This window comes from Miniopterus schreibersii (assembly GCF_964146895.1).
Source record: "Miniopterus schreibersii genome assembly, chromosome: 4".
In the NCBI taxonomy this organism is placed as follows: domain Eukaryota; kingdom Metazoa; phylum Chordata; class Mammalia; order Chiroptera; family Miniopteridae; genus Miniopterus; species Miniopterus schreibersii.
Genome location: NC_138105.1, coordinates 32,329,784 through 32,342,069, shown reverse-complemented (window position 1 = coordinate 32,342,069; position 12,286 = coordinate 32,329,784). Strand labels below are relative to the sequence as shown.

Genomic DNA, 12,286 nt, shown 5'->3' with positions numbered 1-12,286 from the left:
CCACCTTCTTTTACTAAGACATTACTCACTTGTTGTTGAAGTATATATTCGAGATAGGATATCCTATAGAAAGTGACCCTACTGAGAAAAAAACTGATGCCATATGATAGCACACCCTAACTCCACAACTAAACATTTTTAACAAATCAAATTTTAAAATATTTAAGAAATATTTTACAAACCAAAGCAAAATATATCTAATAAAATACAAAGATTTAGGATCTATCATATTTTCTCTGCTCTCTTTTTTTCACTCTTAATTACATAAAATGAGAGCTTAGTTACCAAGACTCAGTTAATTTTTCTTATAAATCAAAACATCTACATTAACAATTTACCTGGCTCTTAGCTGCATTTCCAATGGCTCGAGTTCTCGATCCCAAAGATATACAGGCCCTAAAAGGGGAAAAACACAAAGTTTATTCCCATGGTGTTTTTATATCACTGTACTATTATTCTGCTTTACCTTATATAAAAATAAATTAAAAGGATTAATATAATCATGTACTATTTTTAAAAGAGGTTATCTAAAATTAGAATTTTACATATTTTTAAACTTTCATAAGAAATGTGATAGTAGGTAAGAGTAAATGTTATAATTTTTTTAAATGTGCTATTGGTAGCAATACTATGTTGGTCCCCAAAATTGTTTTTCAAATTCTATTGGTCTATGACCTACTAATAAAATTAACTGTATTCAGTAAGGACAGGCTGCTTGGATCTAAATCCTGGCTCTACCACACGGCAACTAAATAACCTTGTGGAAATTACCTAACCATTATTTCCTCATTTTCCCCCTGGAAGATAGTAATGGTAACATCTACTCATAGGGTTGTGAGGATTACATGAGTGAATATAGATAAATGCTTTGAACAATACAACTGCTGTTTTTATTGCTGCATTTATATGTAATTCTGCTTATAAAAGCAAGTATAGGGTAACATTATCATCAAAATACCATTTCATGTAATGATTCAAGAAAGTATTTCCATTATTTCCGTTTTAACTACAGGTAACTATTCATTTAATCAACAAATAGTTGCAGGCACTGTGTGTGTACTAGCTACAATCACTCTCTCTGGATAATTTATGGTCTGCTGAAAAAATCAGAATAAGATTACAAATGATAGTAGCAAAAGAGAAACTAATCACTTCTAGATAATAAGGTTTAGGAAAAGAAAGTAGTAGAGGTGATTTCTGAATGAAGACTTGAAAGAAGAGAAAGCATTTTAATATGTGTTTTGCTGATAAGGATATTTCTAGTATGTAGGTATATGTCTGTTCTCAATATGATACCCAGAGTAATCCTCTTAAAGACTAAGGCCATGAAACTCCTCTGCTTAAAACCCTCCAATGGTGTCTGTCTCACAAAGTAAAAGCTTAAGTTTCCCAACAGGAAAATAAAGCCCTTCAGGATCTGGTCCTTGGCTGTTTTATCCTACAACTTCAACCTAGGAACACTGGTCCTCTTGCTATTTCTAGAATAGAGAAAGCACACTTCTGCCTCAGGGCCTTTGTACCTGCTGTTCTCTCTTTCTGGAACACTTCTAAATATATCCATATGGCTTCTGCTCTCACTTCTTATGTTTCTGCTCAAATGTCAGCTTATCAGAGACTCCTTTACTGTCTTATATAACATCCCTACCCTTCCCCAACACATACATCTCCTACTGTTTATGCAATTTTATTTTTCTCCATATGTATCACCATCTGATATAATTTATTTACTGACTGTATCACCATGCTGGGGTATGAACTCCATGAGGGTAGATAATGTTTGCCCACTGCCTTGATCTGCATTGACCAATATGGTAGCCACTAGCCACATGTGGTTAGTAGAATTTAAATTAAAAGGAAAATTTCAGCCCTGGCTAGTGTGGCTCAGTTGGTGAAGCATCATCCCAAACACCAAGAAGTCTCCAGTTTGATTCCTGGTCAGGGCACATGCTCGGGTTGTGGCTTGAACCCCAGTAAGGGGCATGCAGGAGGCAGCTGATCCATGTTTCTCTCTCTCCCCCATCTCCTTTTCTTTTTAAAAATAAAAACATAAAAAAATAAAAATTTCAGTTCTTCAACATTAGTTACATTTGAAGCGCTCAATAGCCAACTTTCCAGTGTTTAACAGCCACATGTGGCCAGTGAGTACACACAGAACAGAATATACATAGAACAGGAAATACATTAGAATACAAAGCTCTACTGTACAGAACTGGCCTAGACCATTATCTGGTACGTAGTAAAGGTAGTTACTGAATGAATGGAAAGACGGCTCCTAAGGGTAATACTTATTTGGAGACTAGGAAAAGTAAGTTGGTTAGTTTCACAGGACATTTTAATAGTATCAGGGCCAGATTATAAGGGTATCAAATGACAGATTATGAATCTGAAATTTATTTCACTAGCTAATGGGAATTCATTAAAGGCTTTTGAATAATGGAGAGAACACTCCATGTTTATATATAATATAAAACTGAAGAGGAAAGGTCCTAGAACAGTGCTTATCAAGGGTTGAACAAGACACTGTTATATTGGGGAACAATGGATTTTCAGGGAAGTCAAGAAGTTCAACTTATTTAGACAATTCAACAGAAGTTTACTGAGTACCTACTGTACGTCTGGCACTCTGTTACTAGAGATATAACAGTGATGGAAAAGAGATGGTTTTGGTTCTCTTGGAACTTATAATGCTACAGACTCGCACAAATGAAATAAACTAGGTGCTACAAAAGAGGGTGCAAATAGTAGTATGAGAACAGATAACAGCAGGAATTAATCAAGAGGAGGAAGATCAGGAAAGGCTTATCTGAGGAAGTAACGAGATTTGAAGGAAGAGTCAATGATGAGAAGGAAGTAGGGGAGAGTTTGGTGAAGATCTTTTTGACTACAGTGTGAACTGATGGGAGGAGGGCTAGCAGTTACCAGTAATCTATAATAGGATGGTGGCAGCTGAGACAGGAGGAGAAGGAATTTAGAGATATTTAAAGGTAAAACTTAGTGACTGACTAGATCTTCACTGTCTAAAATGGTAGCTACCAGACACATGTAGCTATTAAGCACGTGAAATGGGGCTAGTCTGAATTGAGATGTACGTTTTATAAATGTTAAATGTATTCTGGACTTTGAAGATTTAATATTCAAATAGGATTGTGAAATATCTCACTAACTTAAAAATACCAATTTCATGTTGAAATAAGATTTTAGATATATTGAGTTAAATCAAATATATTAAAATTAATTTTACCAGTTTATCTCCTTAATGTAGCCACTAGAACATTTAAAATTATTTAAAAAAATAAAATTATGTATGTGCTCACATATTTTTATTGAACAGTGCTGGAATAGATAATAGAGGCAGCAATCAAGAATAATGTCTAGGGCCCTGGCTGGTGTGGCTCAGCGGTTAGAGCATCAACCTCGAGCCCAAGGGTTGCAGGTTCCATTCCTGGTCAAGGGCACATACCTGGGTTGCAGGTTCATTCCCCACCCCGGTCAGGGGTGCGTGCAGTAGGCAAGTAATCGAAGTGTTCCTCTCACATGGATGTTTCTCTCTCTCTCTCTCTCTCTCCCCCCTCCTCCCTCCCTCCCTTTCTTCTTCCCTTCCACTCTCTCTGAAAAATGAATGCAAAAACATATCCTCAGGTGAGGATTAAAAAAAAAAAAGAAGAATGTCTAGGTTTCAGGTTGCATAAGAAGGTAGACAAATAGTGGTGCCATTCAATCAGATAGAAAACACTGTAAGAGGGACACATTTGGGAAGGGACCATCCCAAGTTCTGTTTTGGACATGGTAAGACTGAGGAACCTCTGAGACATCCAAGATATATAATTAGAACTACAATGTTGAAAGAAATGGACAGATGTAGAAGGGAATGGAAGTTACTGTTCTGTAATTGTGAGCCAATGCAAACACGTAAATAAAGACAGAGCAGAAATCAGTGGTTCAGGTGACATCTTCACATCTCTTTCGAGTAACTGTGGGATTCGACATAGCCTGTGCCAGAGTACGTATCTGCAGACCCAATATGGCAATCCACATGGATGACTACGTATCTGCAGACCCAATATGGCAATCCACATGGATGACTGACCCTCCTTCCTAAAACTCATCAGAGAAATACGAATTTGCCATCTCTTAATCTACTTTATAACCTTTCTGTCTACTCCATTATTTGGACACACTCCTGAATACTGTTCTTTTTTATTTTTTTTAACTTTATTTTTATTGTTTAAACTACTAGAGATGTCCCCATTCCCCACCCCCACCCCTGACCTTACCCTACCCTCCCTATGGCCATCACCACACTGTGGTGTCTATGGGTTATTGCATATATGTTCTTTGGCTAATCCCTTCACCTTCTTTCACCCAGCCCCCTTCCTCCCCTCCCCTCTGACAGATGTCAGTCTGTTCCATGTATCCATGCCTGTTTCTAATTTTGTTCATCAGCTTATTTTGTACATTAGATTCCACATATAAGTGAGATTATATGGTATTTGTCTTTCACTGGCTGGCTTCCCTCCTTAGCAAAATAATCTCCTGAGTACTTTTAATTTTTCAATACTTGACTATCATTGCTTGAGAGCACAGAAAATCTTATTCTTAGGTTGATTTCTTAAGAGTTTAACTTCTGTTGGAACATGAGAGCCAAATAAGATTGATTTAACTATCATTTATTAAGTGCTAGATTCTTTGAAATATGCTTCACACATACATCACTTCACAGAAAAAGCTAAACAGTTACAATTATCAGATATTCTCCTTAGAGTAGAAAAAGTTTTATAGGAAAGGATATTCCATTGTTTATCCAAATGTATAACATATAATCCATTTATATTATGCTTTTATGGATTATTTCAACTACTACATAGAAATTCCATTTTATGCCTTAAAAAAAAAGGAGTGTTTACAATGCAGCTTAAATCTGTAATATTCAACCTAATGTTTCCACCGTATTTATTGGTCATCAGATTCTAGAGAATGCCACAGATCTCTAAACAAGCAAGCAGAACTTCTACATGTCCTATGTCACTTAGTAGAGGAGGGGCATAAAAATCAAATGACAGTATGTTACTTTAAAAAAGTTATATATTTTCCCTTAAAATTTAAGATTAACTTTCTGTCTCTCTTATACAGCCTATTTTTATATGGCCAAGCATGATTAGGTTAGAGAAAACACATACTGTCAGCAGACTAAGAGACTTCTCCCTTAAGAAGTTAGCACTCTAAATTTGTTTGCTTCTTTGTCAGTCTCCAGCCAGTTTCAACTACGGTTGCCAGCATGTCCAAAAAGCAGGGTTTCTCAGCCTTGGCACTATTGATATTTTGGGCAAGACAATTCTTTGTTGGCAGAGTGGGGCTATCCTGTGCACTGTAAGAATTTAAAAGCATCTCTGGCCAATACCTGCTGGATGCCAGTAGCATTTATTCCTCTCCACCTCCAGTGTGACAACCAAAAATATCTTCAGATATTGTCAGATGTGCCCTAGTTGAGGGAGTGGGGGGGGGGGGCAAATCTCTTCCAGTTGAGAACCACTGACCTACAGCATCATTTTCAAAGTATTGTTCTGTGGAATATAATTCCTTACACACTCAAATAAGTTTGGAAAAACATTTTTGGAGTGGCTATAAGTAAATTAAGGGATCTGAGAAGTTCTGCAGTAAAAAAAAAATCTTGTTATTTCCCCGAACTTAACTATCTGGGAAAAAAGTTGTCCTAGTAGGAGGTGGGGAAGAAATGTTCTCAAAGGATTTATTGTTACCATTTGCTTTCTCAGAAAAAGAAGGCTTCTTTCAGGCCTTATGTTTAGTAATAACAAAAACTTTCCAATCTTTGAGTGTGGACAATGTATAAAACATTTTAACATATAAAAATAATAAAAACTTCTTTAAGAACTTCCAAATGCTTTAAGCATAATTCATAAATTAGTTCCTAACTTGAAACCATTAACACAAATCAAAACATTTACATAAGTAGACACAGTGTTTTAAAAGCTGACTAGATACATTAAATTAGATATATTATTTAACTATTAGATTATTAGATTAGAGATATCTTACTTAAAATCCACCAGTTCAAAGACAAATAACAGTGCACAATAAATTGAAAATCCTAGACCAGGGGTTTGCAAATTACCACTTGCCACCTATTTTTGTAAATAAAGTTTTATCAGAACACAGTTATGCTCATTAATGTGTACTGTAGTGACCACATACCAAAAAAGACTACCAATGGCATTTTAAATATCTTACACTCATATTATGTAATTTCTATTTATCATTCCTTGCCTTCTAGAAACCTTTTAGAATTTCTCACCCACAAATTCAAGGCAATGACTGGAGGTTTATTTTGTTTTGTTGTAGATAATATACTAAAAGATGAATGGTGGCTCAGTTGCTTGGTGTGTCATCCTACACACCTAAAGGTTGCGGGTTCAATCCCCAGTCAAAGCACGTACGGGAGGAAACTGATCAATGTTTTTCTCTCACACCAATGTTTCTCTCTCTCTCTCTCTCTTTCTCTCTCCCCGCCCCACACTGCCCCAATCTCTAAAACCAATAAAAACATATCCTTGGGTGAGGATCAAAAAAAAAATAATAATAAAAGATTTTATAGTCCTAGCTTTGGCATGATAAAGTGTGACAGACATCTGCCCTTCCACCCATCTCAGCACAATTGATTTTTTTTTTTTAAGTGAAAGGTGTTGCCCTAGTCAGTTTGGCTCTATGGTTAGAGCGTTAGCCTGTGGACTGAAGGGCCCCAGGTTTGATTCCAGCCAAGGGCACGTACCTCAGTTGCAGGCTTGGTCCCCTGCCACGGAAAGGATGTGTGTGGAAGGCAACCAATTGATTAGTCTCTCTCACAGCAATGTTTCTCTCACTCTCTCTCCCTTCCACTGTCTCTGAAAAGCAACGGAAAAAATATCCTCGGGCATGACTTAAAGAAAAAAAAAAAGTGAAAGTGTTCAGTAAATTTTTGTTTGTCAACAGCAAAATAACATTTTGAATTTTCCATGAACATTAGTGTACCTATCAATGGAATACTATACAGCCATTAAAAGGATAAATTAGAGCCATATGTACAAGTTTGAGATGTCTGCAATATATTTTGAAAAAAGCAATTGCAAAATATGTATAATGTAATTCTATTTTGTTAAGAAACAAGTAGAAAAAATCGCAGTTATGTACATATCCTCACATACTTACATAAAACTAGGAACATACACATTCAAGACTAGGAGGTGGATGGAAAGGGACAAAGTGGGAGATTTACTTTGTGTCATTTCTTTAGCATTTTAAATCAAAGTGGACATAAGCTCATAGTAAAACATACAAACAAAAGCAATTCATATAGTACAAAGAATATTTAATAAAAAAGCTGAAAAGCCTCCTCTTCCCCTCAAAATGCTATCACCATAAAAAGTCCTCCTGGCCAACTATAGCCACTGTTAACCTGTTTAGTTTGGCTTTTTTTTTTTTTTTTTTAATCCTCACCTGAGGACATGTTTTTTATTGATGTTAGAGAGTGAGTAAGGGAGAGGCAGAGAGAAAAAAACATCAATTGGTTGTCTCTGTAGGCATCCCAGCTGGGCATTGAACCCTCAACATGGGTATGTGCCCTGCCTGGGAACTGAACCTTCAACCTTTTTGGTGCACACCAGCCAGGGCTAGAGTTTGGCATTTTTGATGTATAAAAAATTATAATACCCCGATAAAAGTGATTTCTACTTTTATGCACTGAAGAGGGCATCCCAAATATCTGAGATGTAGTATATAAATAATACTTTCCCATATTGTCAGATTATGCATGCACTGGTAAAAAAATAGGGGAAAATAATGGAGACAGAAAATCAGGAAACTGTATATTGTCTGATCACACAGAATTTTGAAGATAAAACAATACACCTAACAAAAATATCTTGAAATAATAGTTTCATTCAAAAAATCAATTTTCCTTTTTGTAAATATGTCCATTCATAAGAATTCAAAAGATTACAGACTGTGTATTAAAAGCACACTCCTCCTAATTCTACCTCCAAGAAAATCTACTTTTAATAGTTTGTAGTCTTCCACACTGCTTTCCTTTATATTTACACTAATAGATTTTATGTCAGTATGTATGCTTTTTATGAATTTTTTTAAAAAATAAATTTTTACATGTTATTAAAGTAACTTAAAAGCATATTAAAACATTTCAAAACAAGATAATATTTCTTAGAAACTAGCCAAAAATAGATGAGTTTGTTGATATTAGAGCAAAGACGCTTCTCTGTACAGGTAATTTATCCCTTTGATGGTTACATCCCCATTAACCTAGTCTGTATATACCATCCTTATGTAAATAGATAATGGAAGGACACTGGGGTTCGGGAATCAAAGTGGCCTGAAGCTGAATCTGTTTTATTGTTTACTAATTCTTGGCCAAGATACTTAACTTTGCTTTAGGTTTCTTATGGAAAAAGGTAGCTACTAATACCAAACTAATAGAATTAGTGAATATGTATGACAGTGCAAGCACTATTATCAACATAGGCAGCATGTTTTAGTTGACTACATGGTTTAATCTGAAATTGAATGAAGATCCTTAGCTGCAGTTTCTTTTCCCATGTGTAAAACTAATTACTTTGCAATAATTAAGCCTGGAATGGAAATTCCAATCCCCACATCTACATTTAATTGAACAATACAAACATATCTAAGGCTTTTCAAATGTGCATGCATTAATTCTACTTCTAGAAATTTATTTGAAGGAATTAAAGGTCAAACATTTAGTTACAAAGATAGTTATTGCCACATTGTTTATAGAAAAAAAATATAAACAACCTGAATGTCCAATAAGGGTTGGATTAAATTAAGAAAATAACCACTAAAATTAGTGTAAAAATATGTTTTAGATTGGGTGGGTAACATCTAGCCCTCTGGCTGTATAAGGCTGGCAAAATTATTTGGTCTTGCCCTGCCAAGGCCTCACCAAAGAGAAGCAGTTCCAGCTATCACATTAGGGGTGAGTTAATTACATGTTTGACCATATATAACAGGCTAATTTTTAAGTTGATAATTTTGTATGGTCCCAGAATGATGTTATAAATATCCAAATGGTCCTTGGCAGAAAAAAGGTTCCCCACCCCTGCTTTAGACAGAAAGAGGATACCGAACAGAATATAAAGTATAATCTGTTCTTGAACTACACACAGGAAAAACCATCCAAGTTTTATTTCTGAGTGGAAAAATTATAATTTTTAATTTCACTGTTTAATGTGCCTGTATTTCTACAATGAGCATGTACTACTTGTGTAATAATTATTTTCAGTAAGAAAATGTTCAGAAAAAATTAAGTTTTTTTCTTTTTCAATTTATGCATGTTCATTTCTTCCTTTCTCTTCAATTTATGCATGACATGAGAAGAGAGGCTAGTACAAGCACTCCAACTTTACAAAGGTGAAATCTGAAGAATTAATAGGTTAAGTTACCTGGCCTTGGTCCCTTAATTGTAGGCCAAAATTAAACAATTATTTGTTTCATTAACCTGTCCTTGGTTTATACATAGTATCCTTCCCCATGTTACACATCAAGTATGTTAAAGAATGAAACAAATGTGAAAATGTATGGATGCTTAAGCCATCTAAATGCAGCATTTCTTTCCTCTTTTCCACAGAATCCTTTTATAATATATTTGCATCTTAGAAATACCTGTGTCATGTTACCTTGATGTCAGCAACTGGAATATGGAAACATTTTTTTTAACATAAAGAAAGGAGCTCTAACAGTACTATGAAGATTAACTGACATATGCTCATATTCAAGTATATAAAGATCCAAAATTTCAATAGAAATATAATGCGTATCTGGAAAAGGTGATATAAAACCTTCTAGAATATTCTTCAGAGAAACCAAAGCAGGCTGCTTCAAGTAAACTACTCTTGACATATTTAAAAATTATTCACAAAATTGTAGTAATTTAAACATTTAAAGACTTAGCTTAAATTAACACTGATCTTGGTTAAGATTAGTCTTATATTTAGGACCATTCTGAAGGGTCAAATTAACATGTTTAGTTACTTTTCCATAGAACGTAAGACATGGAAACTTGGTTTCCTCATAAAATTACCGGTAACAGGAGCCTACAAAAAGCAGCCAATTTTTCATATCCCTGCCTTAATTATATTCTTTGCCAACAAACTTCCCAGAGAGACAATGGAACATGTACGAACACGTTTCCATGACATACTGCCACTCCTTTGAAGTCTTTCATCAAGTGTTCGCAACAGACTCACTCCTCAATCATGTTTACACAGGACAGCTGCCTCCGACTCTCCAATTCATTCTGTAGAAATACGCTTTGGATAGATTCCAGCTCCACCACTTCCCATTCAAGGACGCACATCACCTACACCCGAGGCCGACGACTCCCGGCCCCGATCCTCTCCTATCAATGCACCATTAGCACGCCCCTGGAAACCCGGCCATTTACCTGGAATTCTCAAGGACGCTGGGGCAAAACCCTGCACACCTCAAAAACAAAACTGCTACCCTATAACTCTTCTGATTTGTGCGGTCTAAGCTTTCATTTCTTACTTTTCTGCGAGAAAGCCGTCACGCAGAGAGAGACGGGCAGAGGCGGAGCGCAGAATGAATGCAGAATTCTTTACTCCGCTGGGGGGGGGGGGGGGGGGGCCGCAGACGAGAATTTCCCGAAAGCCCCACTAGAAGAAACTCGAGATCTTTCTCCAATGTTCGGGGCGTCGAGGAGGTCCCACCCCAGCCCCTTGCCGGAAAATAAAGCAGGGCCGCCGGGGAACGAGGCGGGGGGAGCGGGTACAGAAAGGAGAGATGCGCAAACTGTAGGAGTTAAGTCCCTGGTGTTTTCCGCAAAACCAGCTCTACGGAGAGGGCAGTCCCGCGGCCACCTGGGCCCGCCGAGCAGCGGGCCCCCGAGATAGCAGCTGCGGGGCTGCACCTGTCATCCCAGGGTCTGGCGCGCATCCCGAGGAGCCATCGGGCGGGACCTAACGTTAGGGCCGTGGCTAGACCAGGGCACGGCACTTACGGGGTACACCTGTCGCTGTATTCATTGGCGATGGTCTCGATGCCGCCGCTCCTCGCTACAGCGATGTAGCAGTTGAGAAAGCCGAGGTCAATGCCAACCACAGACATCCCGCCGCCCAATGGTCGGGGCGCTGGCGCCGAAGCCTCCTGTGCGGGGACTGGGCCCTCTTCTGAGCTGCTGCTGCTGGGAGTGCGACTCCTACGAGAAGCAAAGGAGAGGTGACCCGAAGTCGCTACGCTTTAAATCTCGGGCAGCGCGCCGCACAACCGCGGAGGTAGAGGCCGCCGCGCCGCCGCCGCCGCCGCCGCCGCCGCCTGGGTCACTACACTGCGGTTCGGCCGCCTCCAACCGGCGGTTACTGAGCTCTGAGTCTGCGCGCTCCGCAGCCGGGGAGGCGCGCGGGCCGCGGCTCTGCGCCCGAGGCTGAGCCAGCCTCCGCTTCGGCCGCTTCCGTCAGCGCTCGGGCAACGGCTTCCCGAGGAGCTACGGTTCGAGAAAGATCTGGAACATGGAGGCGGCTGAGCCAGACCCGGGATGGGAGAGCTGGGAGGCGGGGCAGGAGGATCAGGGAGGAGGCTGGAAGAGGGAGGAGGGAAACGGCGCTGGCTCGCTCGCCCCCGCGCGGCGGCCGGGAGCACAGCGACTAGCCCGGTGAGGGCGGCCCCTGCCCCGGCGTTCGACCGGCGCTTCGGAGGCGACCCGGGTGGTTTGTTGTTAGCAACTAGGGCGACGCCTGGCAGGGCAACGCGGTGCCCCCGAGGCCTGCCCCAAGCCGGGAGCTCAGGCCCGCGCGGCTTCCCAGGGGCCCACCGCAGCCCAGCACCCACCCGCCGGCCTCGCTGCCCGGAGGGGCCCACGTGCGGCCCGCAGGCATAAGGGATGTGACCGCGCCCCCGCGCCCGCCACCCCGGCCACCGCCGCGCAAGGCCCTGTGAGGTGGCGCCCATTGTGCCGCCTCGCCAGGGGGCGCCACCGATGGGGGACAGGAGACCTTTTCACTTCAGTGCCTTGAGTGGAAGCCTACTAAACAGATTTTGGTTGGTTTTGTTCTCCTTACCCGGGCTTGAAGTATCCAAAACCAAACTGTCAAGAAACCCGCACACTGGCAGTTTTCCCGTCACTAACTTCCTTCTCACATCTCTAAAGATGCGGTCCCCTAACCCTGGCCTCTGAAAACCGGTTTTACAGGAAAGTGACCGTCTGTATATGTGTGTCGCTATGACACCTGGCAAGCCCGGGCATCTC

General features: G+C 39.8%; 1 protein-coding gene across 1 annotated transcript in view; it reads right to left on the bottom strand.

The window, feature by feature from the left end:
• HSPA4L (heat shock protein family A (Hsp70) member 4 like) overlaps positions 1 to 11,589 on the bottom strand; it is a 50,200-nt gene extending 38,611 nt beyond the window's left edge. Inside the window, exons 1-2 of the mRNA XM_081134338.1 lie at positions 11,042 to 11,589; positions 339 to 396 (exon numbers count right to left, since the gene is read on the bottom strand). Of these exons, the coding sequence (XP_080990464.1) occupies positions 339 to 396; positions 11,042 to 11,148 (165 nt within the window). The 5' untranslated portion in view covers positions 11,149 to 11,589. The remainder of the gene's footprint in view (positions 1 to 338; positions 397 to 11,041) is intronic.
• Positions 11,590 to 12,286: the final 697 nt, after the last annotated feature.